Genomic DNA, 27,765 nt, shown 5'->3' with positions numbered 1-27,765 from the left:
GTCAGAAGAAATAAAATACTGGTCTCATTGAAGAACTTCAAAATTGATTGTACGGCATGGGAGACCCAGCCCGGCATGCCCTCATCAATGAGGGTGCTGCACTCATGAGGAAGGCAGAATTGAAGTATCTCAAAGGAAATGTGACATATATAAGTTTAGAATAAGCACCCCAGGTGTTCACATTTATGCCTGACCTGATAGAGCATCCTGAACTCATGTTAATCTGATCAGCTACAGTCAGACACACTGTAATTTGTCTTAAATGTAGTGATGTCATTTTGGTCTTCTTTGATAACATAGGACAAAAACCAACCAAATCAGGAAAAGAATGGTACAAGAATTTGCCCCAGAACAAAACTAGGATCACACCAATGAAGTAAATGTATCCCTAACCGAATTAGGTTAGTTGACTGGAAAGATTCCCTTGTCATCCCTGAGGTTTAAGAATAACAAAAACTGATAGAAATACAACTTTCCATGTCCTTTTTATTTAAATCATTTAATGCAGCAATTTAACTCATTTAATTGAATACAGGGAAATGCATTTAATATCTAAGCTGGATAGTCATAAACTTTAGGAATCATTTATTTTGCCCTAGATCCAGGGTATTAAAAAGCTGACCACATCTCCAAGGTCCTCCTATTCCTGAAGGAAAACACAAAGAGAACACAAAAATTGTATTTAATCACACCTGAATAAAATGCTGATAGCAATTAAGGAAAGAAAAGGTCCTAAATATAAATTAACTATTGTACTATTTAAGGAACTGGACAATCCCAAACCACAAATAACCCAAATCCCATATTTTCCAGATGATTATACATATTTATACTTATGTGAATATAAATATGTTTGATTTTTAAACTATTTGTGCTTCCAATAAGGATTTTTAAGGCTAAATTTAGGAAGAGCTAGAAACTGCCCAGTTTCCCTAATCGTTTTCTTGGTGCTCTGCCAGCCAAGGAATGAATTCATGTCCTGACTGAAGATCAAGATAAACCAAAATTATCCTAATCATTTATTCTTTACATGCTTAGCCTTTTTGTTAGAGGCTAACAAAGAGTGGGGAATGTAACTGGTCGTTCTGGAACCTGACTCTGAATATAAGGGAGAAAATTTCAAATGCCCTTTTAATTCTTACCTGACTTTAGGCTGTTTTATGACCTAGACTACAAAACTCAGGTAATAACTAGAGGGAAAGACATCTATCTCTAAGGAACTATGTGCCTCGTGTAATTTCTATTTCTGGGAGTGAATTTGGTGTCCCAAAATGTATGAATATGCTACTTTCTTGAGAATAAATGGAGATGGTATCATTCACTAAAGTCCTACTTTAAATTCTTAGAAGGTGACTAAGCTTTGCTATCAGTGTCTGAAAACATGGATACTTTTCACAAGTTGACAGGCTTCAAGAAGAGAATCTGTGACTTGCTGCCATTTATTATATTGGATAGAGTAAATCTTCAATTCATTTATTACAATTGGATTCTCTGGGATTTTTTTTTGTTTTGTTTTTAGTTTTGCAAGGTAGTGGGGTTAAGTGATTTGTCCAATGTCACAGAGCAAGGATTAATTATTAAGTGTCTGAATTCAGATTTGAACTCAGTTCCTCCTGACTCCAGGACTGGTGCTCTATCCACTTCACCACCTAGCTACACCCCCCCCCCCCCGAGATTCTGTGGTTTAAAAACTACTTGAATATTAAAAGGAGTTAAGAATCTCTAAATCTGTTTTAGGAATTAGGAATATTCCTATTAAAAGCCATATACATGTAGCTTTGATTAGCCTATACTTGGTCACCTAAGACCCCCCTTTTTTTTTGTCTACTACCCACTAACTACTTAGGAATACAGAGCTCAGGAGAACACAAAGAGGCACATACCTATACCACCAGTGTCTATATTAAGGATATAAGAACCACACACCAAAGAATAGGCCTTGTGCTTACTTTGATCACAGATATTAATACCATTAAACTAATATTTAGATAGTGGCAAAGAAGAATAAATGCTTTATAATAATCTATTGAATTCTTTTTTTAAAATTGAATTATAATTATTTTTTCCAATTATGTGTAAGGATAATTTTTGATATTCCTTTTGTTTCCCCTTTCCCCATTTTTTTGTCTCTCCCCTACCCATGATCTCAGTGGATTCTTATAACAATCCTGAGTGTTATAAGGTGCTATTATTTTCATTTTACAGTTCAGGAAACTGAGGCAAATAAATTAATTTCCTTATCCAGTGTCACACAATTCTTAATTGTCTTGGGGCAGCCAAATTTGACCTCAGGTCCTTCCTGACACAAGGCCCAGTGCTTTATCCAATGGACCAGGGAAGTGCCTCTATATCTGGCACCCCACGAGAAGACTTTATTCTATGGCATATGCACTGGATGTTCTTTTGATCTTAGATGAAATGACTATTGCACAAGTGATATATTATGATAGGAACCAAAATTTTCTCTTGGGTAAGACATCTGAAATGGTATGTTAGTCTGAGAAAATGTGATTTTTTTCATATTTTGGGTTATGATAGCATTCAGTTATTTTTCTTAGTATTAGTTTGATTCAATAAATGTCAGCTTATATAACAATTTGATTTAAATAAGTGTCAACTATTCTACTATAGGCACAAAAGATAGAAAAACAAAAAAGAGAAACAGCCCCCTGCCCTCAAGAACTTACATTATCAATTATTTAAGTTAAATATTAAATCTCAACTGAAGTTCTACTTGGGGAATCTCTGGGCATAGATCTGACCCTGGATTTTTGAAGAATGTGATAGCAAGGTACAAGTTTTGGTAGGTCACATAGCAAGATGGAAAGGTTTTGAGTATGGTTTTGTTGAGGACCTGTCCATCTAAGTTTGGAAAGGCTTGTTTTCAACAAACTGATCACTAGGCAACTGATTTCTTTGGTAACAACTACTCATGAAATGATCTTCAAATGGCTGGGATATGAACTAGTGAGAGAAATACACATAATGGAATTATACTGAAGAAATAAATTATATTCACATTATTTATATAAAATATATTTATTATATAAATAATGTGGATTTAATAGTAGATTTTTATTTAATCACATATATAAACATTGATCTTGATGTATTTATTCTTGCTTATTCTAGCTTAAAAAAATAGAAAAGCACTTCTGAATTCTTTCATCCATCAAACATCAGAAACTACCCTCTCAGAGACTTACTTAGGGGACCTTGGCAAATTTTTGCTAAGATCACTTCTATGGGACTGCCAACTGGGAAAGGAGTGTGGGGTGGCCTGTCACCCTTGACTAAGCACTCCTGCTCAAACCTCTTAGTGTCAATACTGTCCTCATTACCTTCCAGATAAACAAAGATTTCAGAGAATAATAGTCCTTTCTAACAAAAAAGTGTGTGTTCGGGAGGGAACCTTCTTTAAGCAATGCTTATTCTACTCTAAAATCATTTAATATTTTCATTTTAAATCAAATGAACTTACACATCATCCTTGAAATCCTCCTTTGAGATAACTTCTCCATCTTCATTTATTTCTTCATCTGGACCCAACAGACCAAGGTTCTTTAGGGCTGTGAAAATGCAAAAAGCAATTCATAAAATGTAAATTAAACCAAAGTGAGTTCTAGAATGATTATGAACTATTGACAGTTATGATAAAAATAAAAGTCACAAACCTTCTTTGTACTGAACAGGAGTTATAAAACCTTGATTTGCAGGGTCCATTATTTCAAACATAGAAATCAAATTAGAATCATCCATGAGAGTAGGAAAGTCAACAGCAGTTATTTTTGCAACTTTAATTCTTGTTAGAATATTTAGCAAAAATTCTCTTGGTTTTTCTGTAATAGAATAGTTTGCATTTTCATAAGACACCATAAAATTAAAACTGAAGAATTATTCTAAACAAAATATCTTTAAAAATATATAAACAAAAGATAATTTAGCTAAAACACAGAATTCCAGAATTCTGAACTCTCTATTTAAAAATTTAATTTCTAGCAAAAGCAAAAATGTATCTATATGAATAACATACAAGAAGTAAAAAATCCCATAATGCACACTTTATGGAACATTGCTGAAAGGATAAGGGAAGTAAGCTAAAGAAAAGAGGAAAAATGAAGATTCATGTAAGACATGAGAATTGATCCTGGTGGCTCATTCATATCCCTTTTATCTAGCTTAATTTAACTTTTTAAATTTACATAGTTGGCAAATAAACCCTGGAGTCCTCTCTATGAGGGACTTATTTATGAGAAGCAATTTTCAGTAGCCCTAGATTAGAAAGTTAGGGTAAAACAATGATTCACACATACCTTTCTTACCATTTCAAGAAGGCAAATTCTATTGGAAATGGCAACAACCTACAAGGTATAATTAGTTCTCTACACTGGATTGCTTTTTACTGATTACTCTTAAAATAGAAATGGGGAATCCAAGGGAAATTTGGAGGTATAAGAAATACAAAAAGAGCCTAAAGTCATTAATGCCCCTTAAAAAGTCAGCCTTACTTGTATTGAAATTGAGTGAAGTGAGCAGAACCAGGAGAATGTTGTACACAGCAACAGCAACATTTCGTGATGATCAGCTTAGCTCTTCTCAACCATAAAATGTACCAATGACAATTTCAAAAGCCTTGTGATGGAAAATGCCATCCAAATCCAAAAAACTAGGGAGTCTGAATGCAGATCAAAGCATAGTATTTTCACTTTCTTAAAAATTTGTTTTGGTTTTTATCTGTTTTCCCATCATTTGTTCTGATTCTTTTTTCTAGACATGATTAATATAGAAATTTGTTTAGCATGATTGTACATGTAAACTTAGATCATTTGCTATCTTTGAGGAGGGAGGGAGAAATTGTGGAACTAAAAATCTTAGAAAAAAATGAATGTTGAAAGTTATCTTGGGGCGGCTAGGTGGCACATGGACAGAGCACTGGCCCTGGAGTCAGGAGTACCTGAGTTCAAATTTGACCTCAGACACTTAATAATTACCTAGCTGTGTGGCCTTGGGCAAACCACTTAACCCCATTGCCTTACAAAAACTAAAAAAAAAAAATTATCTTTACATGTAAGTGGAAAAAATTTTTAAAAAGTCAGCAACAGGGGGGCAGCTAGGTGGCATAGTGGATAAAGCACCGGCCTTGGAGTCAGGAGTACCTGGGTTCAAATCTGGTCTCAGACACTTAATAATTACCTAGCTGTGTGGCCTTGGGCAAGCCACTTAACCCTGTTTGCCTTGCAAAAAAAACCTAAAAAAAAAGTCAGCAACAGATATGCCAAAATAGAAAGTCTCAAAAAAAATTATATTGAGATAATAAAGAAAATCAATTTTTTAAAAATATGGATCTAAAGATTAACATGCCAGAAGAAAAATATGATCAAACACCAACAGAAACATCAGGAAAAAACCTCCCAAACTAGAATGCTATCAAAGCAGGATTAAATGGATTTTAGATACTCTGAAGGAATTAAGGGGAAAGAATTTAGAAACTACATTTAAATGAAATTAAGAAACTGAGCATATAAGAACAATAAGACTGGAAAGCCTTAAGAATTCTGATAACTGCAAGACAGGATTCCTGAGAAACAATGCTGAAACCCAGCTTGTTGAGAAGTGGATTTAGGGGGCAGAATAAGACAATGTTTGTAAATATCCTGTGGAGATTTGTTTGGCTTGACTCTGTGTGTTTGTTGTAAAGACTTTTTTTTTCAACAGAAAGGGGGAAGAGATTATTTTTTTTGCTATTTTTGATCACTGAAGCAAAATTAATTCAAGATAACATCAAAATAAATGATGAGCAGATCGATGAACTAGATGTGAAATTTAAAAAAAAAACTTAGAAGGACAAATTTAAAACTTCCAATTAAACACCAAATTGGAAATCCAAAAAATTAAAAATGAACTTAGCAAAATTTGAATGTAAGAAAACTATTGAATTAATAAATAAAACTAGAAATCGGTTTTATTAAAGAAAATAAACTTGATTGGCTAAGGATTTTTTAAAAATTAGAGAGCAAATGAAAAATGAAAAGGGTGAATATATCACTAATGAAGATGACATTAAAGAAATTATCAGGAGTTATTCTGTCAATTATAAGCTAATAAATTGAACAATTTAAATAACATAGACTACATATAAAATTTGTAAATTGCCTAGATCAACAGCAAATAGAATAGCTAAGGGATTTTTTAAAAATTAAATAGGGGGGAGGGGGGCTAGGTGGTGCAGTGGATGGAGCATCCGGCCTCAGACACTTAATAAATACCTACCTCTTGTGGCCTTGGTCAAGCCACTTAACCCCATTTGCCTTGCAAAAAAAAAAACCTAAAAAAAATAGGCCACAAGTTTCCTAAAAAAGAAGCATATATTCTTACAAACATTTGAAAATGAACTAGTTGCAATATTAAATAAATTATTTGGAATAATAGGCAAAGGAGTCCTTCCAAACTGATACCTAAAGCAGAAAGCAAATCAGAGAAAGAAAATCCTATGGATGCAAAAATCCTAAATAAAATACATGTCAGGAAATGACAACAGTTTATCACATTGTGATCAAATGAGATTTATGTCAGGAATGCAGGGGTGGTTTAACAATATAATTGCTTATATCAATAACAAGCAACAAAAGTAATGATTAATTACCTTTAATTTTGGAAAAAACTTATCTTATTATGTAATTTTGCTATGTCTTATACTTTATTTTTCTTCCTTAAGGATATGATTTCTCTCTCATCACATTCAATTTAGATCAAAGCATGCTATGGAAACAATGTAAAGATTAACAGACTGCTTTCTGTGGGAGGTGGGGAGTGGGGGGAGGGAAGCAAGATAGGAGAAAATAGTCACTTAGCCCCACTTAACCTTGCAAAAAACTAAAAAAAAATTTTTTTGAAAGCATATGTATAAGTGGATTTTTCCTTAAAATGATAATAAGCATCTATCTACCTAAGGCCATTGGCAGCATGAGAACTGAGAAAAGGCTATAGGATTTAGCAATTCAGTGTGAGTAAAGAGGCTAGAAGCCAGCATGCAAAGATTGAGGAGTGTGAGAATTTTGAAAGTACAGAGTGGGCGGTTCTTTTCCTCAACCCATTTCCCCAGGGTTTGGGGTTTTATGTTTGTTTTTGCTTTTATAATGCGTTAGACCTGAGTAAGTTCAAGGATAGCTAGCTCGTGAAGAGAAGAGATGGGATATAAGCCAGCTGAGAAATTGTGAGTTCAGAGTAAGGAAACTACTATTGCCCATTTGAAGGGAAGAGGTGAGAAGGGCATCTTGAGAAAGGAGGGAGAAGGGGCCAGTTTCTATTTGGACAGGATGACTCTCCAAGAAGACAAGTCGCTGCATGGTGGGAGAGAATGACCTGAGAGTGGCAAGGAGGAGGAAGGAAGGAGCAGGCTGTGCGCACCGCGCCCACCCTCCCTTTGAGGGGTTAGGGAGAAGAGGGCCGGCAGATCCCTCAGAGTGCAGGAGGAGGAAGGAGAATGAGAGGAAGAGGTCTGAAGTGTGTTCAATACCCAGCTCCCTGGGAGTCTGCAACCTGGTCGGGGAGAGCCGGGCGTCTGTGAGCCCTGCGGTCTCAGCGGGCCGGGAAGCAGGTCTCCGGGCCCCCGGGGCTCCCCGACCCTCCCTGCTGCTCTTCCTCGGCCGCCCGCAGGAAGAGGCGCGAGAAGGAGCGAGCTTGGAGAAGGCGGCGCGGGGAGCTGCCGGGGGCCGCCGGGTGGCACCCGAGCCCTTACCGGGCCGGTGGTAGAGCAGCTGGGCCGTCAGGTAGTTCATCACTTCCATGATGCGGTGCTTTTTCAGATAAAGCCGGGCCGCCTCCTCCCGGCTACTGCCCAGACGCTCCTCCATAGCCAAGACAGACCGCAGCTGAGCAGTTGCTAGGACACTGGGCAGGGACGCGGGCTCTGTTAGCTCACTTGGGGTCCACCCACCCGGCCCCCCGGCCCCTCTGGGCTGGGGCCACGCCCCGGGCCGGCTAGGACAGCCGCCAGGGGCGGGCCCGCCTGGGGCCCAGAGGAGGGGTGTGGGGGCGCCTCTCGGATGGGCCCTGATTCCAGGGGGTCAGCACCATCCGGCCTGGTGTGGCCAACCAGCCTGCTGTAGCTCGGGCCGCTCCGCCGGGGCCAGCAGCACAGCCCGGCGCGCTCAGTCCCTCCAGTCAAGGCAATTCTGCAGTTCTAGTCAAAGCTCGAACCTTAGACGGACCTTCGGGGGGCTTCAGCCTCCTCCAAGTTGCCCAGACGCAGAACTCTGCTTTAACTCCCTATCTTCCGACCCAAGTCCATTTATCCACCGTCCTTTCTTTCCTGCTCTATTCTTTGACCATTAGACAGGTTAGGCAAAGGGCATGGGAGAAACCATCATGCCAGGTTTATGTGTCCCCTTGGATTCGTTCACTTTATTAAACACCTACCTCAGGCAAGTAAAATCTCTAGTCCAAGTTTTTCACGAGCATTTGGAGATCTCGCAAACCAGATACAACCAACCACTGGAGTCCCAAGCAGAGCTCTCAGGAAGCAACTAAGTTTCACAGTGACAGTCTCAGATAACTTTGACTCAAAAGCCAGCTGCACTGGTACCACGTGACTTTGGGGGGGTTGGGGGCGAGAGGAGTCATTTCAGACCAGAGGGGCTTAGTGAAATAAAGCAAGAAAACCCCTGACTTCTCCAGTTGAAAGATCTCAGTCTGGGGAAGAAGATTCACTGAAATCTGGAGGATGTACAGACCTAGTTGGGTTTGGATTTTCATCTCCTGACTCCCCTGAGCCTGCAGGGGCCACTAAAGTAAGTTAGGACATCTTCAAGGTCCATAAATCCTGAAAGGTGGTGCTTTATGGAGGGGAAAAAGCAATTACCTGGGAGTCCAGACAATCTGGGGTCTAGTTGAAGCTCTGCCAATTGGAAGTAAGAATTTCATCAAGTCCAAAATAACAGCTATCTGTTTTGGGTTCTTTCTTGTCTATAAAATGAGTCTTAATGCCCTTTCAGTTTTAAAATTATGAAATGGGAAACCAGGTCAAGTCCAGGGGTGGAAAAGGAAGTAGAAGTTGGTGACGACCCTAAAGCAAAGAGACCAGCTCTCTCTGCCACTTTCCCCCCTCACATTAACCCCCCATATACATACCTGTTTAGCAACAGATTCATCATTTAACCAAAAAAGAAACCCCCAATTTCTTTCTATGACCACAATTCTTTCAAACATTAAGACTGTCTATATAAGGCATGGTGTCTAGAGTACAATGGGTGATAGGGAGACATTGGTTGGAAAACAACCACAAAGGATCTTCAGGATTCTTATTGCTACTATTGTTGTTAATCCTTCATTCTTGAAGAGGTTCAATGACATCCCAAGGGCAATAAATGCCTTGACTTTTGAGTGACCTGGATTTAAGCATAGCTGCAGAGTCATAAGCTTCACTCTTTCCTGGAGTTGTCAAGAGTCCACTGGCAAGGGTGGCTAGGTGGTGCAGTGGATAAAGCACCGGCCCTGGAGTCAGGAGTACCTGGGTTCAACACTAATAATTACCTAGCTGTGTAGCCTTGGACAAGCCACCTAACCCCATTTGCCTTGCAAAAACCTTAAAAAAAAAAGTCCACTGGCAAGACAAGTCAAAGTAACTGGCAAATGGTGGGTGACCTTGGACTTTGTAAATTAAGGTCTTTCTCAGGTCTCAGTTTGTCTGAGACAATGCCCATTCAATGAATAAGGATCTTTAGGAAAAGGAAGGTTCAGGAGCACAAATCCCCATAAACCAGAGTTGAAATCATTTTACTTCTATTTTTACAAAACTGAGCTAGAGGTCAACAAGCCAATCTAAAGCATAGGAGTATTCTATAGAAACACATAAAGGGCAACACCAAGCAATGTACATACAGTGGAGTTTTGTGTCTAACATGAGAGACAACATGATATAGTTCAGTGATATCAAACTTAGAGGGCCACCAATCATATATAAGGACCTCTGGTTTGATTTAGAAAACCACATATTAACATTATCTATATTCTATTTTGTAATCTCTTTTCTATCTTGTTATATATTTCCCAATTATATTTTAATTTGGTTCTGCTTTGGGTATTGTGGGCATCCATGTCTGACTTTAGTGAAGTGGATTGACCTGAGAATCACAAGTTCTTGACACCCTAATTGAGTGATTGTGGGCAAGCCATTGAACTTCTCAGTTTGAAGCTAAAAATCTGTATGAATAACAGTGATTTCATTGAGCTTCACTGGTAGTAGTTTCCAAATAGAAGTCCCAATATAAGAGTTAAATATATAGATGAAATCACAAGACTTGAGAATAAGAAAAATTCTCTAAGAGGCAAACTGAATATAAATAAGTAGGGCATGTCTTAAAATGAATCAGATTGAAGGACCAAAATCTATATACCTTGACTACAACTATGTAAAACAGTAACAAAATTTTGAAAAATACAATAGGAGAAATTTAAAAGATAAAGAAATGTTTTGTTAAAGTTAATACATGGATTAAAAACTTTTAACTTGGGTTTCAATTTTTTTCTTTTTAAATATTTTTTATTTAGTATTTTTCTCCAGTCACAGTAAAAATAATTTTTAACATTCATTTTTAAAATCTTGAGTTCCAAATTCTCTCCCTTTCACCCTCTCCTCCCCCCTCCACACTGAGGCTAGCAATTAGATATAGATTATATGTGTACAGTCAAACAAATAGTCATGTTGCAAAAGAAAACATGGATCAAAAAAATTTCAAGAATAATAAAGTAAAGGGGCGGCTAGGTGGCATAGTGGATAAAGCACCGGCCCTGGAGTCAGGAGTACCTGGGTTCAAATCCGGTCTCAGACACTTAATAATTACCTAGCTGTGTGGCCTTGGGCAAGCCACTTAACCCTATTTGCCTTGCAAAAACCTAAAAAAAAAAAAACCCCCCAAAAACAAAGAATAATAAAGTAAAAAATTTATGCTTTGATCTGTATTCAGACACTATCAGTTCTTTTTTCTGAGGCTAGTTAATATTTTTTATCATTAATTCCTCCAGAGTTGTCTTGGATCATTGCATTGCTGAAAATAACTAAGTCATTCACAGCTTACATTGTTACTGTTACTTTGCAAACCTATCAATTTGTATCAGTTCATGTCTTTCCAGGTTTTTCTGAAAGCATCCTGCTCATCACTTTGAGCAGAATAGTATTTCATCTCAGTAACATACAATAATTTGTTCATTCTCCAAATAATGAGCATCCCCTCAATTTTCAATTCCTTGCCACAAGAGCTGCTATACAGATTTTTGTATGTATTATGTGTGGGATAAAGTTTTGAGATTTCTTCAGTAAAAAAATTATAGATTGAATCTGGTTAGCTATGTGCCCCTCCTCCCTTGACAAAGCAAACTTCTGGGATATTGTTGAAGAGTCAACTGACTTCATTTTATCTGTTGATGTCTGGAGAATCATTCAATTCCTGGGACTAAAGAGATAATCTGGTTTCCCTTTTGAATTTTATGTTCTTTTCCCTAGATTAGTTTGCTTTGTTTGAATTCTATGCCCCTTTCCCCAGGGTAGTTTTCATGTTTATATTGTAAAACCACATTCCTCATTAATGAGGGTGGGTCAATGGGAGGGGGGGGATTGAGTTAGGATAAATGTGATTCTTGAACCTTTCACTTTTGCCTCAATCTCTCTGACTGTGGTCTGTTTCTTGAGAAATGAATAAAGCCTTCTCTTCATACCTTGAGAGATCTCCGAAATTTATTTAAGTGGCATTTGTCCCACACATATAGGTCCTTTTTGTTTTTTATCTCTTTTGGGGAACAGACCTTGTGGTGGCATTGCTAGGTCAAAGGGTTTCACAGCACCTTTGGCAAAGTTCCAAACTGCTCTACAGAAGCAGTTCACAACTCCACCAACAATACATTAATGTCTCATTTTTTTCACATCTTCTCCAACGTTTGTCATTTTCCTTTTGGTATGAGGTAGTACTTCAAATTTTAATTTGCATTTCTCTAATTAATAGTGAGTTAGAACATTTTTCATTCATCTGAAAACTTCATATATTTTGATCATTAATTAATTAGGTATAGTTTTTATTTTTTATAAATCTGATTTAATTCTCTATATGTTTGAGAAATGAGACCTTTATCAGAGAAACCTGCTTCAATTTTTTTCAGTTACTTTTGCTAAGTGAATTTCTCTCCTTCCTATTTCCTGTTTATTCTATTCTTTCTCCTTTCACCCTCTTCCTCCTCAAGAGTCTTGCTTCTGAATACCACCTTACCCAATCTGCACTCCCCCCTCTTATTTCCCTATAGGGTCAGCTAGATTTTTTTTTTTAATGCTCAAAATGTTTTATATTATTCCCTTTTTGAGTCAATTTTGATGAGAATAAGATTTACTCACCCCTCCTTTATCTCCCCCCTCAACTATAAAAGCTTTTTCTTGTCTCTTTTATGTGAGATAATTTATCCCATTCTACTTCTCTTTTCCTTTCTTGAGGTATATTCCTCTCATCCCTTATTTTTAGCTATTCCTATTCAAATAACACCCATACCATCTGTCTTCCTTCTTACTGTCCTAATGATGAAAAACTTATGAGTTGGCAGTATCATCTTTCGATGAAGGATATGTAAATAGTTTAATCTTTTTAAGTCCCATATGAGTTCTCTTTCTTTCTCTTGAGTTTCTGTATTTGAAAGTCAAATTTTCTATTTAGTTCTGGTCTTTTCACCAAGAATGCTATAAAGTCTTCTATTTCATTGAATATTCATTTTCCCCTCTGAAGGATTATACTCAGTTTTGTTGGGTAGTTGATTCTTGGTTATTATCCTAGCTCTTTTGCCCTCCAGAATTTCATATTCCATGTCCTTTGCTCTTTTAATGTAGAAGCTAGTAAATCTTGTTTTATCCTTATCAGGGCTCCACAATATTTGAATTGTTTCTTTTTTTACTATCTGGAATATTTTCTCCTTGATATGGGAGCTCTGGAACTTGGCTATATTATTCCTGGGAGCTTTCATTTTTGGGATCTCTTTCAAGAGGAGATTGTTGTATTCTTTCAATTTCTATTTTCTCTTCTGGTTCTAGAATATTAGGACAGTTTTCTCTGATAATTTCTTTAAAGATAATGTCTAACATCTATTTTTGAATCATGGCTTCCAGGTAGTTCAATAATTTTAAAATTAGGGGTGGCTAGGTGGCGCAGTGGATAAAGCACTGGCCCTGGAGTTAGGAGTACCTGGGTTCAAATCCAGTCTCAGACACTTAATAATTACCTAGCTGTGTGGCCTTGGGCAAGCCACTTAACCCTATTGCCTTACAAAAAAAAATAATTTTAAAATTAGCTCTCCTGGTTCTATTTTTTTTAGGTTAGTTGATTCTGCTTTTTTAAGACATTCTTTTTTCCTCATTGACATTTTGTACCTCTTTTACCATTTTTTTTGCAAGGCAATAAGGTGACTAGTCCATGGTCACGCAGCTAAGTAATTATTAAGTATTTGAGGCAAGATTTGAACTCAGGTCCTCCTGACTCCAGGGTTGGTGCTCTATCAACTGTGCTACCTAGCTGCCCTACCATTTGGCTTTTTAAGGTGTTATTTTCTTTAGTATTTTTTTTCTGTCTCCTTTACCAAGCTGTTGATTCATGATTCTTCTTGCATCACTCTCATTTCTCTTTCTAATTTTTCATCTACTTGTTATTTGATTTTCAAAATCCTTTTTGAGCTTGTCTATGGACTAAGAACCAATTCATATTTTTCTTAAGAGGTTTTGGATGTAGGACCTTTGACTTTGTTACCTTCTGCGTGTTTTTATTTTCCTTGTCATCATTTAACTTCCTATGGTCAGATTTTTTCCAGTTGTTGGCTTTTTCCCACTCTATGATTTGATTTCAGCCTAAATATGAGTATAGGCAAAGCAATAGAGTACTGCCTCAGTGCTAGCAGAGACCCCTGTAATCTTATGACCAATTATTCAACTCCCCTTTATTGTCTAAGGACTGAGAGCTCCAGAAGTTGCTGCTGCCATTGCTGCTTCAATGGCTTCCAAACCCACTCCTGGTCTCTTGGGGCCCAGCTATGCCAGTGCTTCCTGTGCTGGTCTGTGCTCCAGACAATCTAACTACAGATCTTTCCTGCCAATCTTCGACTGGATTTTGCGGGTTTTGTCACTCTAGAATTTGTTTAAAAGCATTATCTAAAAGTAATGGTGGGGGGGGGGGTTGGCTAGGTGGTGCAGTGAATAGAGCACAGGCCCTGGAGTCAGGAGTTCCTGAGTTTAAATTCGACCTCAGACACTTAATTACCTAGCTGTGTGGCCTTGGGCAAGCCACTTAACCCCATTTGCCTTGCAAAAAAATAAACCTAAAAAAAAGTCACTTTAAAAGTAATGGATTTGGGGGAAAGCTCAGGTGAGTGAGTCCCTTCCATTTCTCTGCTATCTTGATTAAAAACTTTTTGACAAACTAATGGAAGTTTATGATTTCATGTAACTTAAAAAAAGTTTTACTTGCATATTTGAATTTTTTTGATGTTTACTAAGTAATAAAACTTATAAAAGTCAATAAAGTATATTACAAAACATAAACAGAACTAAAAGGTTTAAGTTGAATAGATGTTAAACTAAATGAGAAAGTAAAAACAGAATTGCCTATTACATATAAATGACTGCAATCTCTACCAAGTTTATGTATTAAAATGGAAAAGAGATCAATCTGGAACTACTTTTTATCAGAACATATGTAAAATTTCATTTTTTGGCAGATTAAATTTTTAAAGAAAAAAATTTTAATTGCTCAATTTAAGGAATTTTCCATTTATTTTAAAGGCAGGATTGTTGGTACAAATTTGAGTCATTTACTGTTAAAGCTAGAAATGACCTTAATGATAATCTGGTATGATCTAATTTTATGTTTATAGGGAATGATCAGGGGAGCCCTTCATTGATTTAATAAATTCTCAAATGAACTTAATGAGGCTATAAAATTTTACATCTGTCTGAAGGGCACTTTCTGAGGTAGCGCGAGCACACACACACACACACACACACACACACACACACATACACACACAAACAAACAAACAGGGAAACTCTGATCTCTGGTCTCCAATCATTGGGGATGTTTCCAAAATGAAGAGGATGGTGGAGAAAGAACAGATTCTTATTGAACAACCTGCCCTTTGTCTTCTTCTTCACCAGACTTCTTTCCTTTTCGCATGTTCTCTCTTCCTTGTACTTTTATATCAGAGTTACAATGGAGGAGAATTTCTCCTCCTTCCCAGGCTTCCAGGAGTCAATAACAAGAAATATTTACTAAGAGCCTACTAGTAAGCAATGTGTTAAGAACTAGTGGTAAAAAGCAAAGCAAAAACATCCTTCAAAGAGCTCACATTGTAATAAGGGAAGTTAACATGTAGACAACTATGTTCAAACAAGATGTATAAAGAGGAGATAATTTTAGTAAAAGAGAACTAGCATTAAAGAGATTACTTGGTGAAGATAGGATTTTAGGTGAGATTTGAAAAAAGTTGGGGGAATCTAAGAGGTAGCAATGATGATAAAGAAAATTCCAGACATTGGAACAGTCAATGAAAATGCACCAATAGGGCGGCTAGGTGTCGCAGTGGATAAAGCACCGGCCCTGAAGTCAGGAGTACCTGGGTTCAAATCTGGTCTCAGACACTTAATAATTACCTAGCTGTGTGGCCTTGGGCAAGCCACTTAACCCCATTTGCCTTGCAAAAAAAAAAAAACCCTAGAAAATGCACCTAGTTGGGAAGAATGGCAAGAATGCCAGGGTCACTAGATTGTAGACTATTTGGAGAGGATAGAGGTCTAAGAAGATTGGAAAGGTAGGAAGAGGTCAGATTATGTAGGAATTTAAAAGTCAAAAGATTTCATGTTTGAATCTGGAGGTAACAAAGAACCACTGGAGTTTACTGGATTAGGGGGGGACATGGTCAGACTTGTAAGTAAAAAGATATAATTTGCAGCTGAGTGGATGATAAATTAGAGTGGGAAGAGGGTTGGGAGACAGAGAGGAACCAGAAGGATACTACAATAATCCAGGAATGAAGTGATAAAAGTCTGGACTAGGGTGAAGGCAGTTTCAGAAGAGGTGTTACATATGAGAAAGGTTATATAAATAGGATTTGCAGGTCTTGGCAAGAGACTAGGTAATAGGGCATGAGACAGTGTAGAATCAGGGATGACACCTATTTTGCAAGACTGGAAGACTGAGAGGACGGTAGTGCTTTCAATGTTAAGGAAAAGAGAAAAGTTTTGGGTTAAGATAAAAGCTCAGTTTTAGATACATTTAAGTCTAATCATCACCCAAATTGAGATGCCTATTAGACATTTGCCAGTATGGAGCTGGAGCTCAGTAGAGACATTAGAACTGGATAAATATATTTGAGAATCATTTGTATAGAGATAATAATAATTAAATCCATAAGAGTTGTTGAAGTCACCAAGTGAAACAAAGATGGAAAAAAGAAGTCCTAAAATTGAGACTTGGGAGACACCTATGGTCATTGAGCAAGGTCTGGATGAAAATCTAGCAAAGGAAGAAACTGAGGAAAAGTCAGAGAGGTTGAAGGAAATTGAGAAGAAAACAGTGCTGGGAAAACCTAGAAAGAAGAGAGGATCAAGAAGAGGGTGATCAATAGTATCAAAGGAGATGAAGAGGAAGAAGAATCAGGGAAAAGCCATTAGATTTGACAGTTAAGACTTTTTTTTTATACCTTTGTAGAGAGCAGTTCAGTTGAATGATGAATTTAAAGGCTAGACTTGCAAGGTTAAGCAGAGAGTGAGAGGAAATGAAGTGGTAGCACTATTCATAGATGGCATTCTCAAAGAGTTTAGAAACAAAAGAGAAGTTAACCATGGGGAATGGATAGATCAAGTGAAGATATCTTGAGAATGGAGAGAGAAAAAAGTGTATTTCTAGTCAATAAGTTAGCAGTCAGTAGATAAGAGGCAGATATTGAAGATAAGTGAGAAAGTGGGGTAACAGAAAGGACAAGGGGGTAGTCTGCTGAAGAAAAATATGATTGGAATGTGATTCCTTGTGTATCAAAAGGGGTTTGCTTGACAAGAAGGCAACCTCTTTATGTGAAATGGGAGTGAAGGAGAAGATAACAGACAGGGGCAGCTAGGTGGGGAAGTGGATAGAGCACCGGCCCTGAAGTCAGGAGTACCTGAGTTCAAATTTGACCTCAGACACTTAATATTTATTACCTAGCTGTGTGGCCTTGGGCAAGCCAATTAACTCCATTGCCTTGCAAAAAAAGCTAAAATAAAAACAACATAAGACTCATCTGGAGTGATGTGAGAAAAGAGAGCTTTTGGCAAATGGCCTCAATTTCTTCAGTGAATTGTGAAACAAGGTTAAGAGCAAAAAAATGGTGGTTCCAAGAAGTATAATGGCAAACTGCCAGTGCTTGCCCAAGCAAGCCCAAGAGGAGAGTTCCTATATGTGTCCAAATTCCCATTGAAGTTGATTTTTTTCTAACTCGACCGCAGACTTAATATTTATTCACACACACACACACACACACACGCATCTGATTTTTAGGTATGTTTTATTTTCTTTCTTGTCACAACAGGACAAGAAACATCAGCAATTATTAGACAGATGATGCCAAAAATATCTACCAAAATTTAATGATACTTTATTACATTAAGTATTGCCCATTACATTATGTTAAATAATTGGCCATTGTAAACTCTTAATTGTACAGAATAAACCTCCCCAGAATCATAGGGCCTAAGCATTTGAACTGGCCTCAGAAGCTTGTCTGGTTTAACCTAAGCCTGATCAACAAGCACCCCAAGTGAGTCACCTTCTCCTTGAAGATGTATGGACATCAGGAATTCAATAATACTTTCTGAGACATCTCTGTACTTCTGGTCAACTCTTTTTTTTTAAATTAAAGATTTTATTTATTTTGAGTTTTTCAATTTTTCCCCTTGTTCAACTGTTGATTGTTAAATTTTCTGAAATCAAACTTAAATTTGACTTCCTGCAAATCCTAACCCTTGTTCCTATTTCTACCCCGAGGACCAATGGGAATAAATAGGTATCACATTGGATAGAGCACTGACCTTGGAGTCAGGAGGATAAGAGTTCAAATCTAACCTCAGGCACTTGACACTAACTAGTTGTGTGACCCTGAGCAAGTCACTTAACCCTGATTGCCTCACATCCAGGGTCATCTCCAGTGGTCCTGATTCATATTTGGCCACTGGACCCAGACAGCTCTGGAGAAGAAAGTGAGGCTGGTGACTTAGCACAGCATCCCTTTTACTCAAATTCAGTTCATGTGCTTGTCATGGTATCACCTCCCTGATGTCATGGTCTTCTTTGAGAATTAAGGACAAACATTATCATTAACATTATTTATTATTATTATTATTATTATTATCAATATTCTGTTATGATTTTCTTCTTCTTTAGGGAAAAAAATTCCCCAAAATGATCCTTTAATAATATAGGTGTCAATAATTGTACAAAAAAACAAAGATAATATTACTATATGGTTTTCTAAATCAATATGAAACTTACAGGGATTCTTTTATATGATAAATGACCCTGGTTTGTATTTCTGTTTGACACATTGTAGTTTAGCATGTGTTTTAGTCCTATGGTCTTGGTTGTTCCCATTTTGAGGCATTTCAACTTGACTATATCCTTCCTAAAACTTGCTAAAATTTGCTCAGAATTGTACAATATATTCTTAGACATTGTCTAACCAAAGAATACAATAAAATGATTGTCTCATTTATTTTGTACATATGCTTCTCAATATAGCCTATTGAGCTTATAGTTCACTGAAATCTAGTCTTTTTCACTGGATTGTGTCTAGCCATGCCTATCCTAACTGATGTCCCTATGAAGTTGATTTTTTTTAATTTAACTGCAGAACTTATTATTTATCCCTATTAAATTTCAGTTTTAGGGTTTGTTTTTTTTTTTTTTTTGCAAGGCAATGGGGTTAAGTGGCTTGCCCAAGGCCACACAGCTAGGTAATTATTAAGTGTCTAAGGCAGGATTTGAACTCAGGTACTCCTGACTCCAGGGCTGGTGCTCTATCCACTGCGCTACCTAGCCACCCCAAATCCCTATTAAATTTCATCATATTTCCAGGCTATTGAAAACTTGTATTCTGGTTCTATCATATATGGTATTTTGCCCTTCCAACTTTGTGTCATCCATGCAAATCACTTTTGTACCTCCATTCAAATTACTAATAAAAAATATTGAAAAAGTACCAGTTGGATTGATTCCTGGAGTACTTCACTGGAAACCTTTTCCAGTTGACATCAACCTGTTAGTGACTAATATGGAAGCTTGATCTAGTAATTCAACTCATTTTAATATACCTATATTAAATGTGTTTGAGAAGAAAGTAGAATGAAGAATCATGGGATTCTAATGAAGAGTTAGAAACCCAGCATTGTAATTGATACTCCTAATTACTTAACTTCTCTGGGTCTATTTTCTCATTTGTAAAATCAGAAGGTTGAACCAGGTGACCTCTAGTGGTTTCTTCCACCTCTCAATCTGGATCATTAGATTAGCATGAGTAATTCTATCAAATAATACTTTGTTGAAATTAATTTTATGTCTATGATATTGCCTTGATCTACTCATCTTGTTACAGTTTCAAAAAATAAAAGGAAAATTAAGTTAGTCATGTTCTATAAGAAATCATGAGTGGTTGGACTTTAGAGAAACATGGAATGTTTTTCCTTCCTTTCCCTTTGTCTTTCCTTTTCCCTTAATTCTAACTTCTCTTTCATAAAATGACTAATATTTAAATATGTTAAACATGAATGTACATGTAAAACTTTTACTAGACTACTCACTGCCATGGGGAAAAAGGAGGGAAAGTTAAGCTGAAAAGTCGAAAAATGTGGAACATAAATTAGTAAAAGGCTGAATGTTGAAAAACTACCATTGCATGTAACTGGAAAAATAAAATAAAATTTCAATTAAAATAAAAGAAAATTAAGTTAGTCTTGAATAAGATGTTCTTTTTAAAAACAAATATTTTTATTGATATATTTTATTTTGACTGCAACAACTTCCCAATAACTGCACAGTTAAGGCACTTAGTATGTACAGTGTGATTGTAACTGAAAGAACTTTAGAAAGGAAGTATGCCTTAGCAATTTAAAGCCAACATTTGACTTGAGTTTTGTTGTCTTATAATGATGTCATTGTATTTTTGTCATCATTACACATTGTTCCTTTGGTTCTGTGTTCATCATCTCTACCCATTCACATAGCCACTGCCCTAGTTTAGGCCCTTATTACCTCTTGCTTAGACTATTACAATTGGCTTCTAATTACACTTCTTGCCTTGGGTCTCTACTGTTGTTCAGAAGTTCAGTGGTGTCTGACTCTTCACTGTGGACTACAGAATTATATCATTCATGAAGTTTTCTTGGTAAAAATACTGGAGTGGTTTGCCATCTCTATCTCCATTGGATTAAGGCAAACAAAAGTTATGTGACATGCCTAGGGTCACACAGCTAGTACGTGTCTGGGGCTGCAAAGGATCTCCAGTCTTCCTAACTCCAGGCCCAGTGCTCTATTCACTGAGCCACCTAGCTTCCTCCTAAGGCTCTATTAGTGATTTCTAAATCACCTTGTACTAAGATGCCAAAGAAAGAGTTCTAAAGTACAGATCTTGTCATGTCGTTCCCATGCTCAATAAACTACAATGGCTCTCCAGAATCAAATTCAACTCTTCTGTTTGATAGTTAAGGCCTTTGCAACCTGACTTCAACCTACCTTTTTTGTCTTATTATGTGATTCTCTCCTTTATGCAATGGTCAATGCAGTCAAATTGATATTCTTGTTGTACCTCTTGGAGCAGGTGAGCTTTTCATCCCTAGAATGTATGGTCCTTCATGCCTATTACCTACTTCTAAAAATCCCTAGTTTTTTCAAAGTTCAACACAGTCTGTTTTTTAGTTGTTTCAGACTCTACATGTCCCCATTTGAAATTTTCTTGCCAAAGATACTGGAGTGATTTGCCATTTCCTCCTCCAGTTCATTTTACAGATGAGAAAACTGAGGCAAACTGGGTTAAGTGACTTGCCAGGGTCACACAGTTAGTAAATGTCTGAAGTTGGATTTAAGCTCAGGAAGATAAATCTTCCTCATTCAAAGTTCAGTGCTCTATCCATTACACCACAAACACTATCTCTTACATAACATCTTTTCAGGACTATTCAGCTACTAGTCTCTCTACATCGTAATTATTTATTTCATATGTACTTATATATGTCATTATTGGAAGTAGTGACAGTATAATTTTTAAAAAGAAAGAAAACTAATGAATCCTTTCACATATAAACAATAAGGAAACTGAAAATCAGATAATCAGGAACATGTTGAAATTGCCAATTGAATTTGAAATATAGGGTGGCTAGGTGGCGCAGTGGATAGAGCACCGGCCCTGGAGTCAGGAGTACCTGAGTTCAAATTCGGCCTCAGACACTTAATAATTACCTAGCTGTGTGGCCTTGGGCAAACCACTTAACCCCATTGCCTTGCAAAAACCTAAAAAAAAAAAAAAAGAATTTGAAATATAAAAAGCTGTATGTAGTAAAGATTTACAGAATAATATGCTGTCCTCTTTTTCTGTTCTTTATACACAGAAAGGTTTGTAATTGTTGATGTGTCAAATTTGTAATGATCATATAAAGGAAAAACTTTGGTTTTCCTCAAGACCATTAAAATGGAACAATCTCAGGTGGAAGCAGTTCCTTGTGCTTTATTTTAACAATGATAGAGAGCTACTGGGGCCATCAGGTCATCCAATAATGAAGAGGAAGAAATTAACGGAAGTGGTTAATGACTTTCTCTGATGAATAATGTGGCAACCTAACATAAAGTACTAAGTGGTCTGCTGGTTTTCCAGGACATCTTATCTAGGACATGACAGAGAACCTTTAAAGAACTGGTAAACCTTATAACCACTACTCATTTCTGGGGAGTCTTGGTACAACTGTTTCCAACACAAAATGACCTAAAAAATATTGCTAAGTATTATGAAGTCATAGGCAAAAAAAAAAAAAATGAAGTCATTTGGGTGTAGGTAGAATTTTCATCACTGATGCTAAGTAAAGGGAATTCAGATAAGGACCAGCAGATCACTTCCCCAGTCTATCTAAGAAGAAAGTATCTGACAGTGGGCTTTAGAGTTCTGAGAAAATATAGGAATAAAGTACTCTTGGACTAGTGATAGAGTCTGATGGAGCTAGCAACTCTGGTCATCAGAACTTTAAATTGTTTTCAGAAAAGCAAAAGAGATATCCAGAACTTACAGTTGTGGTGATTAGTCAATCAAAATCTACATTAATCTAGTAGCTACATATTTAATGTGTAAAAAGATACTGTCCCAAGACCTGCAAACTGAGGATGGTGTGTGTGTGTGGGGGTGTTGAAGAGCAAGAGACCATAAAATCTCATTCTAGTCAGTCAAGCATTTAAAAAGAAATGCTACATTCCACATAGAAGGTGCTTCACAAATGCTTATTAACTTGACTGTTGTAAGTACTGATGATACAAAGAAAGGGAAAAACATGTTCCATATCTTCAAGAAGCTCACATTCTAATAGGGAGGCAAAACATGCAAATAATTAAACACATGGTTCGTACAAGGCAAATGGAAACTAATCTCAGAGGAAAAGCATTGGAGGACCTCCTTCAGAAGGGGAAACTGGAGCCTCTGAATGACTACTTTTAGCCTGTTGGAGGAGAGAGAAAGAATGAAAGGGAGGAAGAGGGTGAGAAAGATACAGAGATAGAGAGGCAGACAGTCACAGAGGGTTAGAGGGAAGGAAAAAAGAAAGGAAACAAGTAAAGAGGAAGGGAGAGAAGAAGGGATAGAGAAGGAATGGAGAAAGGAAAGTGGGATTTGAGCTGTTTTAAAAGGTGAGGGAGAAAATTCTAGGTATGAGGATAACCAGGAAAAGTTCTCAGAATTTGGAGATTGAATGTAGTATGAAAAGAATAGCAAAATAGGCCGAGTTAATACTTTAATGTAGACTATATGGAAGAGAATAAGGTGTAGGAAAAGTGAAAACAGTTGTGAAGGGTTTGAGAATTTTTTATTTGACCCTGAAGATAAGAGCCACTGAAATGTATTGAGTAGGTGAATGGGAGAATAAGATGCCTTTGCAAAGTCTCTTTCTCTTACTCATTCAAAGAGTTAATTATCTAAGGTCTTGAACAGGGGTCCTTAGGTGGTGTAGTAGATAGAGTGCTGGTCCTGGAATAAGGAAGACCCAACTTTTTGAGTTCAAATCCACCCTCAGACACTTATTAGCTGGATGACTCCAAGCAAGTTACTTAGTGCTGTTTCACTTACATATGTAAAATGAGCTGGGGAAGAAATAGCAAACAATTCCATCAGTTTTGCCAACAATCTCAAATGGGGTTATGAAGAGTTGGATATGACTAGGAAAGTGAAGAAGGTAGAAGAGATTTTGGGGAAAGAGAATGATTTCTGTTTTACCTATGTTGAGTTTGAGATGCCTACAGAGCATGGAGTTCAAAATATCCAAAAGGCAGTTGGTAATTAGGATTAGAGGTCAGGAGAACAATTAAGTCTGTATGTGTGTATATATATATATATACACACACACATAGAAATCTAGGCAGAGAAATTATAATTAAATCCATGAGTCCTGATGCAATCACCCAGTTAAAAAAAAGGAGAGTGGGAAGAGATGAGGTCTCAGAATCTAAGAGGATACCTACTGTTAGTGAATATGACTTGAAGATCCCAAAAGGGAACCTAAAAAGAGGGTAATCAGACAGGTAGGAGGAGAAAGAAGAGTGAACCAGTGTCACAAAAACCTAGAGAGGAGAGAGTATCCAGGAGAAAAAGGTGTCAAAGACTTTAAAAAGATCAAAAAAAGATGAGAACTGAGAAAGATTGATGAGATTTGGCAGTCAAAGGATTGTTGGTACTTTGGAGAGAATAGTTTTTTTTTTTTTAAAGAATTTTGCAAGGCAAATTGGGTTAAGTGGCTTGCCCAAGGCCACACAGCTAGGTAATTATTAAGTGTCTGAGGCTAAATTTGAACTCAGGTACTCCTGACTCCAGGGCAGGTGCTCTATCCACTGTGCCACCTAGCCATGCCCCCCCCAAGAGTAGCTTCAATTGAATAAGGTTGGAAATTAGAATGCAGAAAGTTTAGAAATCAAATTTGAGAAATGGAAGAACTGAGTGCAGAGAAAGCGTTTTCTTTTTCAAGTAGTTGATTCTAAAAAGAAAGGAGACATTTACAGTTTGATTTCAAACCAGGATAACAGTATCAAATGAGGGTTTGGGGGTTTTTGTTTTTAAAGGATGAGGAGAGAAAAGGGTGCTTGTAGATAGCAAGGAAGGGGGCAGTAGATAAGAGATTGGAGAGCAGGGGTATGATAAAGGGGTCAATCAGTTGGAGAAATTGGAATGGGATAGGATCTATGGTACAGAGATATAGGTTTGCCTTGACAAGGAGTATGTGCCACTTCTTTACAATGAGACAGGTATGAAAGAGATGATTAGGGAAGGAGGGAAGAACATATAATTGATACTAAAAGAGGAGAGAAAAGGCCTCAGAGAATAGCCTCCATTTTTTTTAAAGTGAAGTAGGAGTTCAGGTACTCAGCTTAAAGGGTAGGATAATGGGGTGCAACCATTGGAGTCATGAAAATAGAAAGAGGGGTGGAAATAAAATATAACAAAAGTTTGTAGTGGATCCAGCCATCATTGTTTTGTGACACACTCCAGTTTTATTCAGTAACTGTGAAAAGGAGGAAAGGCATGGGAAGATGGGAATAATTTAAAATCCCCCCCCCCCCCATAACTAGAAATAAGGCAAAGGGAACAAAGGATCCCAATATACAAGAAGTCTTCAGTCTTGGGGTGGCTAAGTGGCGTAGTGGATAAAGCACTGGTCCTGGAGTCAAGAGTACCTGGGTTCAAATCCGGCCTCAGACAATAATTATCTAGCTGTGTGGCCTTGGGCAAGCTACTTAACCCTGTTTGCCTTGGAAAAACCTTAAAAAAAAAGTCTGCAGTCTGGATAAAGAAGTGAAATGAATCATGGAACAGGCTGGAAGCAGAGCCAGGACCCTCCAGACCAAAAGCCCTTTCCAGTCTTCTTGCTCTTCACACCAGGAAATCTTTGGATGATCTACTATGTGGTCTTTCAGAATGACACACCTTCTTCCCACTTCTAGGTCTGTACCCCGGAGGTCCAAGGCTCGAGGCCTTCACCGCTGGTTTCTCGAAGGTGGCCTCTCCTGATTCCCTCTACGATTACTTTCCACCTGGTTTGTCTATAATTTGTATTTATTATAGTGTATATGCTGTGCCCGCTGTGTCCCCCATTAAAATGTGAACTCTCAGGGCAGGGACTGTTTTTGCCCCTCTCTGAGCCCCCAGGATTGAGCGCAGTTCCTGGGAGGCGCCGTGAAATGGGCTTCCTGAAAGCCCCCGACCTCCCCCGCCACGGCGCCCCCGGGCAGGGGTCCGTGTGGGCGCGGGCCTGCTTTACCTGGCCGGAAGAAGAGGAGGCTGCTGGTGATGCTGACCAGCAAGTCCGCCACCTTATGCTTTTCCAAATACTTGAGGGCATTCTGCTCCAGGCCGCCGTTCAGGACCAAGCGGCGGGTGAGGAACTCCAAAGTCATGGCCGACGGGAGAAGCGTCGCGTTGCTAGGCAACCGGGCGGCCGGGTTCGCTCGCGGTGGGCCCCGCCCACCGGTGGTCCTTCTCTCCTTTCCTAGTCACGTGCGTCCCTCCCCCTATCTCTCCGCTTTTTACTAAAGAAAGCCGGATCCCCGAGCTGCTACCTCGACCTCGACCTTGCCCTCACCCTAGAGCCCTTCAGCCCTCTGAGGGAGGCCGGCCCGAGCCTGCCAGGGGAAGGCCCACCCAGTGCGCGGCTAGCCTAGTGCGCCTGCGCGCGGAGGAGGGCGGGGCCTCCTCTCCCTCGGGCCTCGGCTTCCGCCTCTTCCGGTCCTCTCTGTTATTACCCTGAGCGCCGCTGCCGCCACGTGCTGCCTCTGCCAGCGGGCCTCGCCGGGGGGCCGGGCCTGGCCGGGGGGCCGGGCCTGGCCGGGGGGCCGGGCCTGGCCGGGGGGCCGGGCCTCGCCGGGGGGCCGGGCCTCGCCGGGGGGCCGGGCCTGGCCGGGGGGGCCGGGCCTGGCCGGGGGGCCGGGCCTCGCCCCTTCGCCGGGGGGCCGGGCCTGGCCGGGGGGCCGGGCCTCGCCGGGGGGCCGGGCCTCGCCGGGGGGCCGGGCCTCGCCGGGGGGCCGGGCCTCGCCGGGGGGCCGGGCCTCGCCGGGGGGCCGGGCCTCGCCGGGGGGCCGGGCCTCGCCGGGGGGCCGGGCCTCGCCGGGGGGCCGGGCCTCGCCGGGGGGCCGGGCCTCGCCGGGGGGCCGGGCCTCGCCGGGGGGCCGGGCCTCGCCGGGGGGCCGGGCCGGGGCCTCACCGGGCACCCCGAGGACACGTGGGCCGTGTGGCCGTGGGCCTGCTTTACCTGGGAAAGGAGGAGGCTGCCCTCTCGTGCCCGAGGGCTCACGGCAGCGCCTGGGCTGGCCTGCCCGAGCCCACAGCCATTTGTGAGGAGAACCTGCCTGGGGAGAAGAAAGCCCCCCCCAAAGCACCCCCAAACTCCACAGACTAGTGGGGCAGAGAGAGGAGGATTAGACGCTAACACGAGAGGCAGAGGGGCTTGGTCTAGCTTAAAGGCGCTAATAGAGAGAAACCAATGTTGGGAAACCCCGGGAGAAGGGGAGGGGAGCGAGTCCAGCCTTTCTTGGTTCTCTCTTTCTCTCTCTCACTCTCTTCCCCTCTCTCTTTTCTCTCTCCCCTCTTTTCTCTCTTCCTCTCCCCTCTCTTTTCTCTTCTCCTCTCACCCTCTCTCTTTTCTCTCTCTCTCCCCTCTCTTTTCTCTCTTCCTCTCTCCTCTCTTTTCTCTTCTCCTCTCACCCTCTCTCTTCTCTTTTCTCTCCCCCTCCACTCTTTTCCCTTTCTTCCCCTCCCCTCTTTTCCCTTTCTCTCCTCCCTCTTCTCCCCCACCCCCTTCTTGATTACACTGTCATGCACAGGCTCATGAAAGAAACTGCCATATAGAATACAAGTAAGGATCCATCAGGTTATTTCAAAATTAATAGCAGTGAGAGTGTGTTAGAGCTAATGGAAAATTATGTCAAAATTTGGCTACTTAGAGTTCATCAGCATTATAGATGAATTTCTTTGGAGCATGCTCCCCTGGGTTGATGTTTCCCAGAGTTCCCAGTCACCCATGAAGTGAAACAAGCCTGTATGCTTACTCTCATGCTTCTCAGCATGCTGTTTTCAGCCATGTAATCAAAAACCTTACCTGGGGATGAATACGGCATCAAGATCAGCTTCCTCACTGATGGTAAATTCTTCAACTTGAAAAGACTACAAGCCAAGATCAAAGTGGAGGGAATTTCGATGCATGATCTTTTGTTTGCAGATGCAGCCTCTGAAGGTTGAGATACAACCAGGTATGGATTGATCCTCTGCTGCTCGTGATAATGTTGACTTAATCACCAACACCAGGAAAACAGGTGCTCCATCAGCCAACACCACACTATCCAGATGTGGAACCATCAATTATAGCAAATGGAGAAATTTTGAGTACTGTGGATAGCTTCACTTATCCTGGCAGTGTAATTTCAGGGAGGTACACATTGACAATATGGTTGCCTGCTCAGTACTTGGGAAGCTCTGAAAGATAGTGTG

General features: G+C 39.4%; 1 protein-coding gene and 1 long non-coding RNA gene across 3 annotated transcripts in view; one reads left to right on the top strand and one right to left on the bottom strand.

The window, feature by feature from the left end:
* Window positions 1–468: 468 nt before the first annotated feature.
* Window positions 469–25,948, bottom strand: EFCAB10 (EF-hand calcium binding domain 10). 2 transcript variants are annotated; one of them, XM_074193958.1, is made up of 4 exons: window positions 25,544–25,948; window positions 3,675–3,839; window positions 3,482–3,569; window positions 469–646 (listed from the first exon to the last, which is right to left on the bottom strand). In XM_074193958.1, exons 1-4 carry the CDS (start codon window positions 25,677–25,679, stop codon window positions 610–612), a joined length of 426 nt encoding a protein of 141 aa, XP_074050059.1. In that variant the 5' UTR covers window positions 25,680–25,948; the 3' UTR covers window positions 469–609. The 2 variants fall into 2 exon arrangements, with proteins under 2 accessions (XP_074050059.1, XP_074050060.1); XM_074193959.1 differs by lacking the exon at window positions 25,544–25,948 and adding an exon at window positions 7,739–7,907.
* Window positions 7,890–27,765, top strand: part of LOC141493084 (uncharacterized) — a 39,618-nt gene continuing 19,742 nt past the window's right edge. Inside the window, exon 1 of the long non-coding RNA XR_012470110.1 lies at window positions 7,890–8,789. This is a non-coding gene — a long non-coding RNA (uncharacterized LOC141493084). The remainder of the gene's footprint in view (window positions 8,790–27,765) is intronic.

Source organism: Macrotis lagotis, chromosome 7 (genome assembly GCF_037893015.1).
Source record: "Macrotis lagotis isolate mMagLag1 chromosome 7, bilby.v1.9.chrom.fasta, whole genome shotgun sequence".
NCBI lineage: Eukaryota > Metazoa > Chordata > Mammalia > Peramelemorphia > Peramelidae > Macrotis > Macrotis lagotis.
Note: the sequence above shows the minus strand (reverse complement) of the source record. Positions and strands in the feature narration are given on the sequence as shown.

What these genes read in the sequence shown, in the direction of transcription:
- EFCAB10 (XM_074193958.1), bottom strand. Translation starts at nt 25,679, where the DNA reads ATGACTTTGGAGTTCCTCACCCGCCGCTTGGTCCTGAACGGCGGCCTG. An exon ending in TCCTGTTCAGTACAAAGAAG is followed by an intron (nt 3,570 to 3,674) that starts GTTTGTGACTTT and finishes GCATTTTCACAG; the next exon opens with CCCTAAAGAACCTTGGTCTG. An exon ending in GAGGATTTCAAGGATGATGT is followed by an intron (nt 647 to 3,481) that starts GTAAGTTCATTT and finishes GTTTTCCTTCAG; the next exon opens with GAATAGGAGGACCTTGGAGA.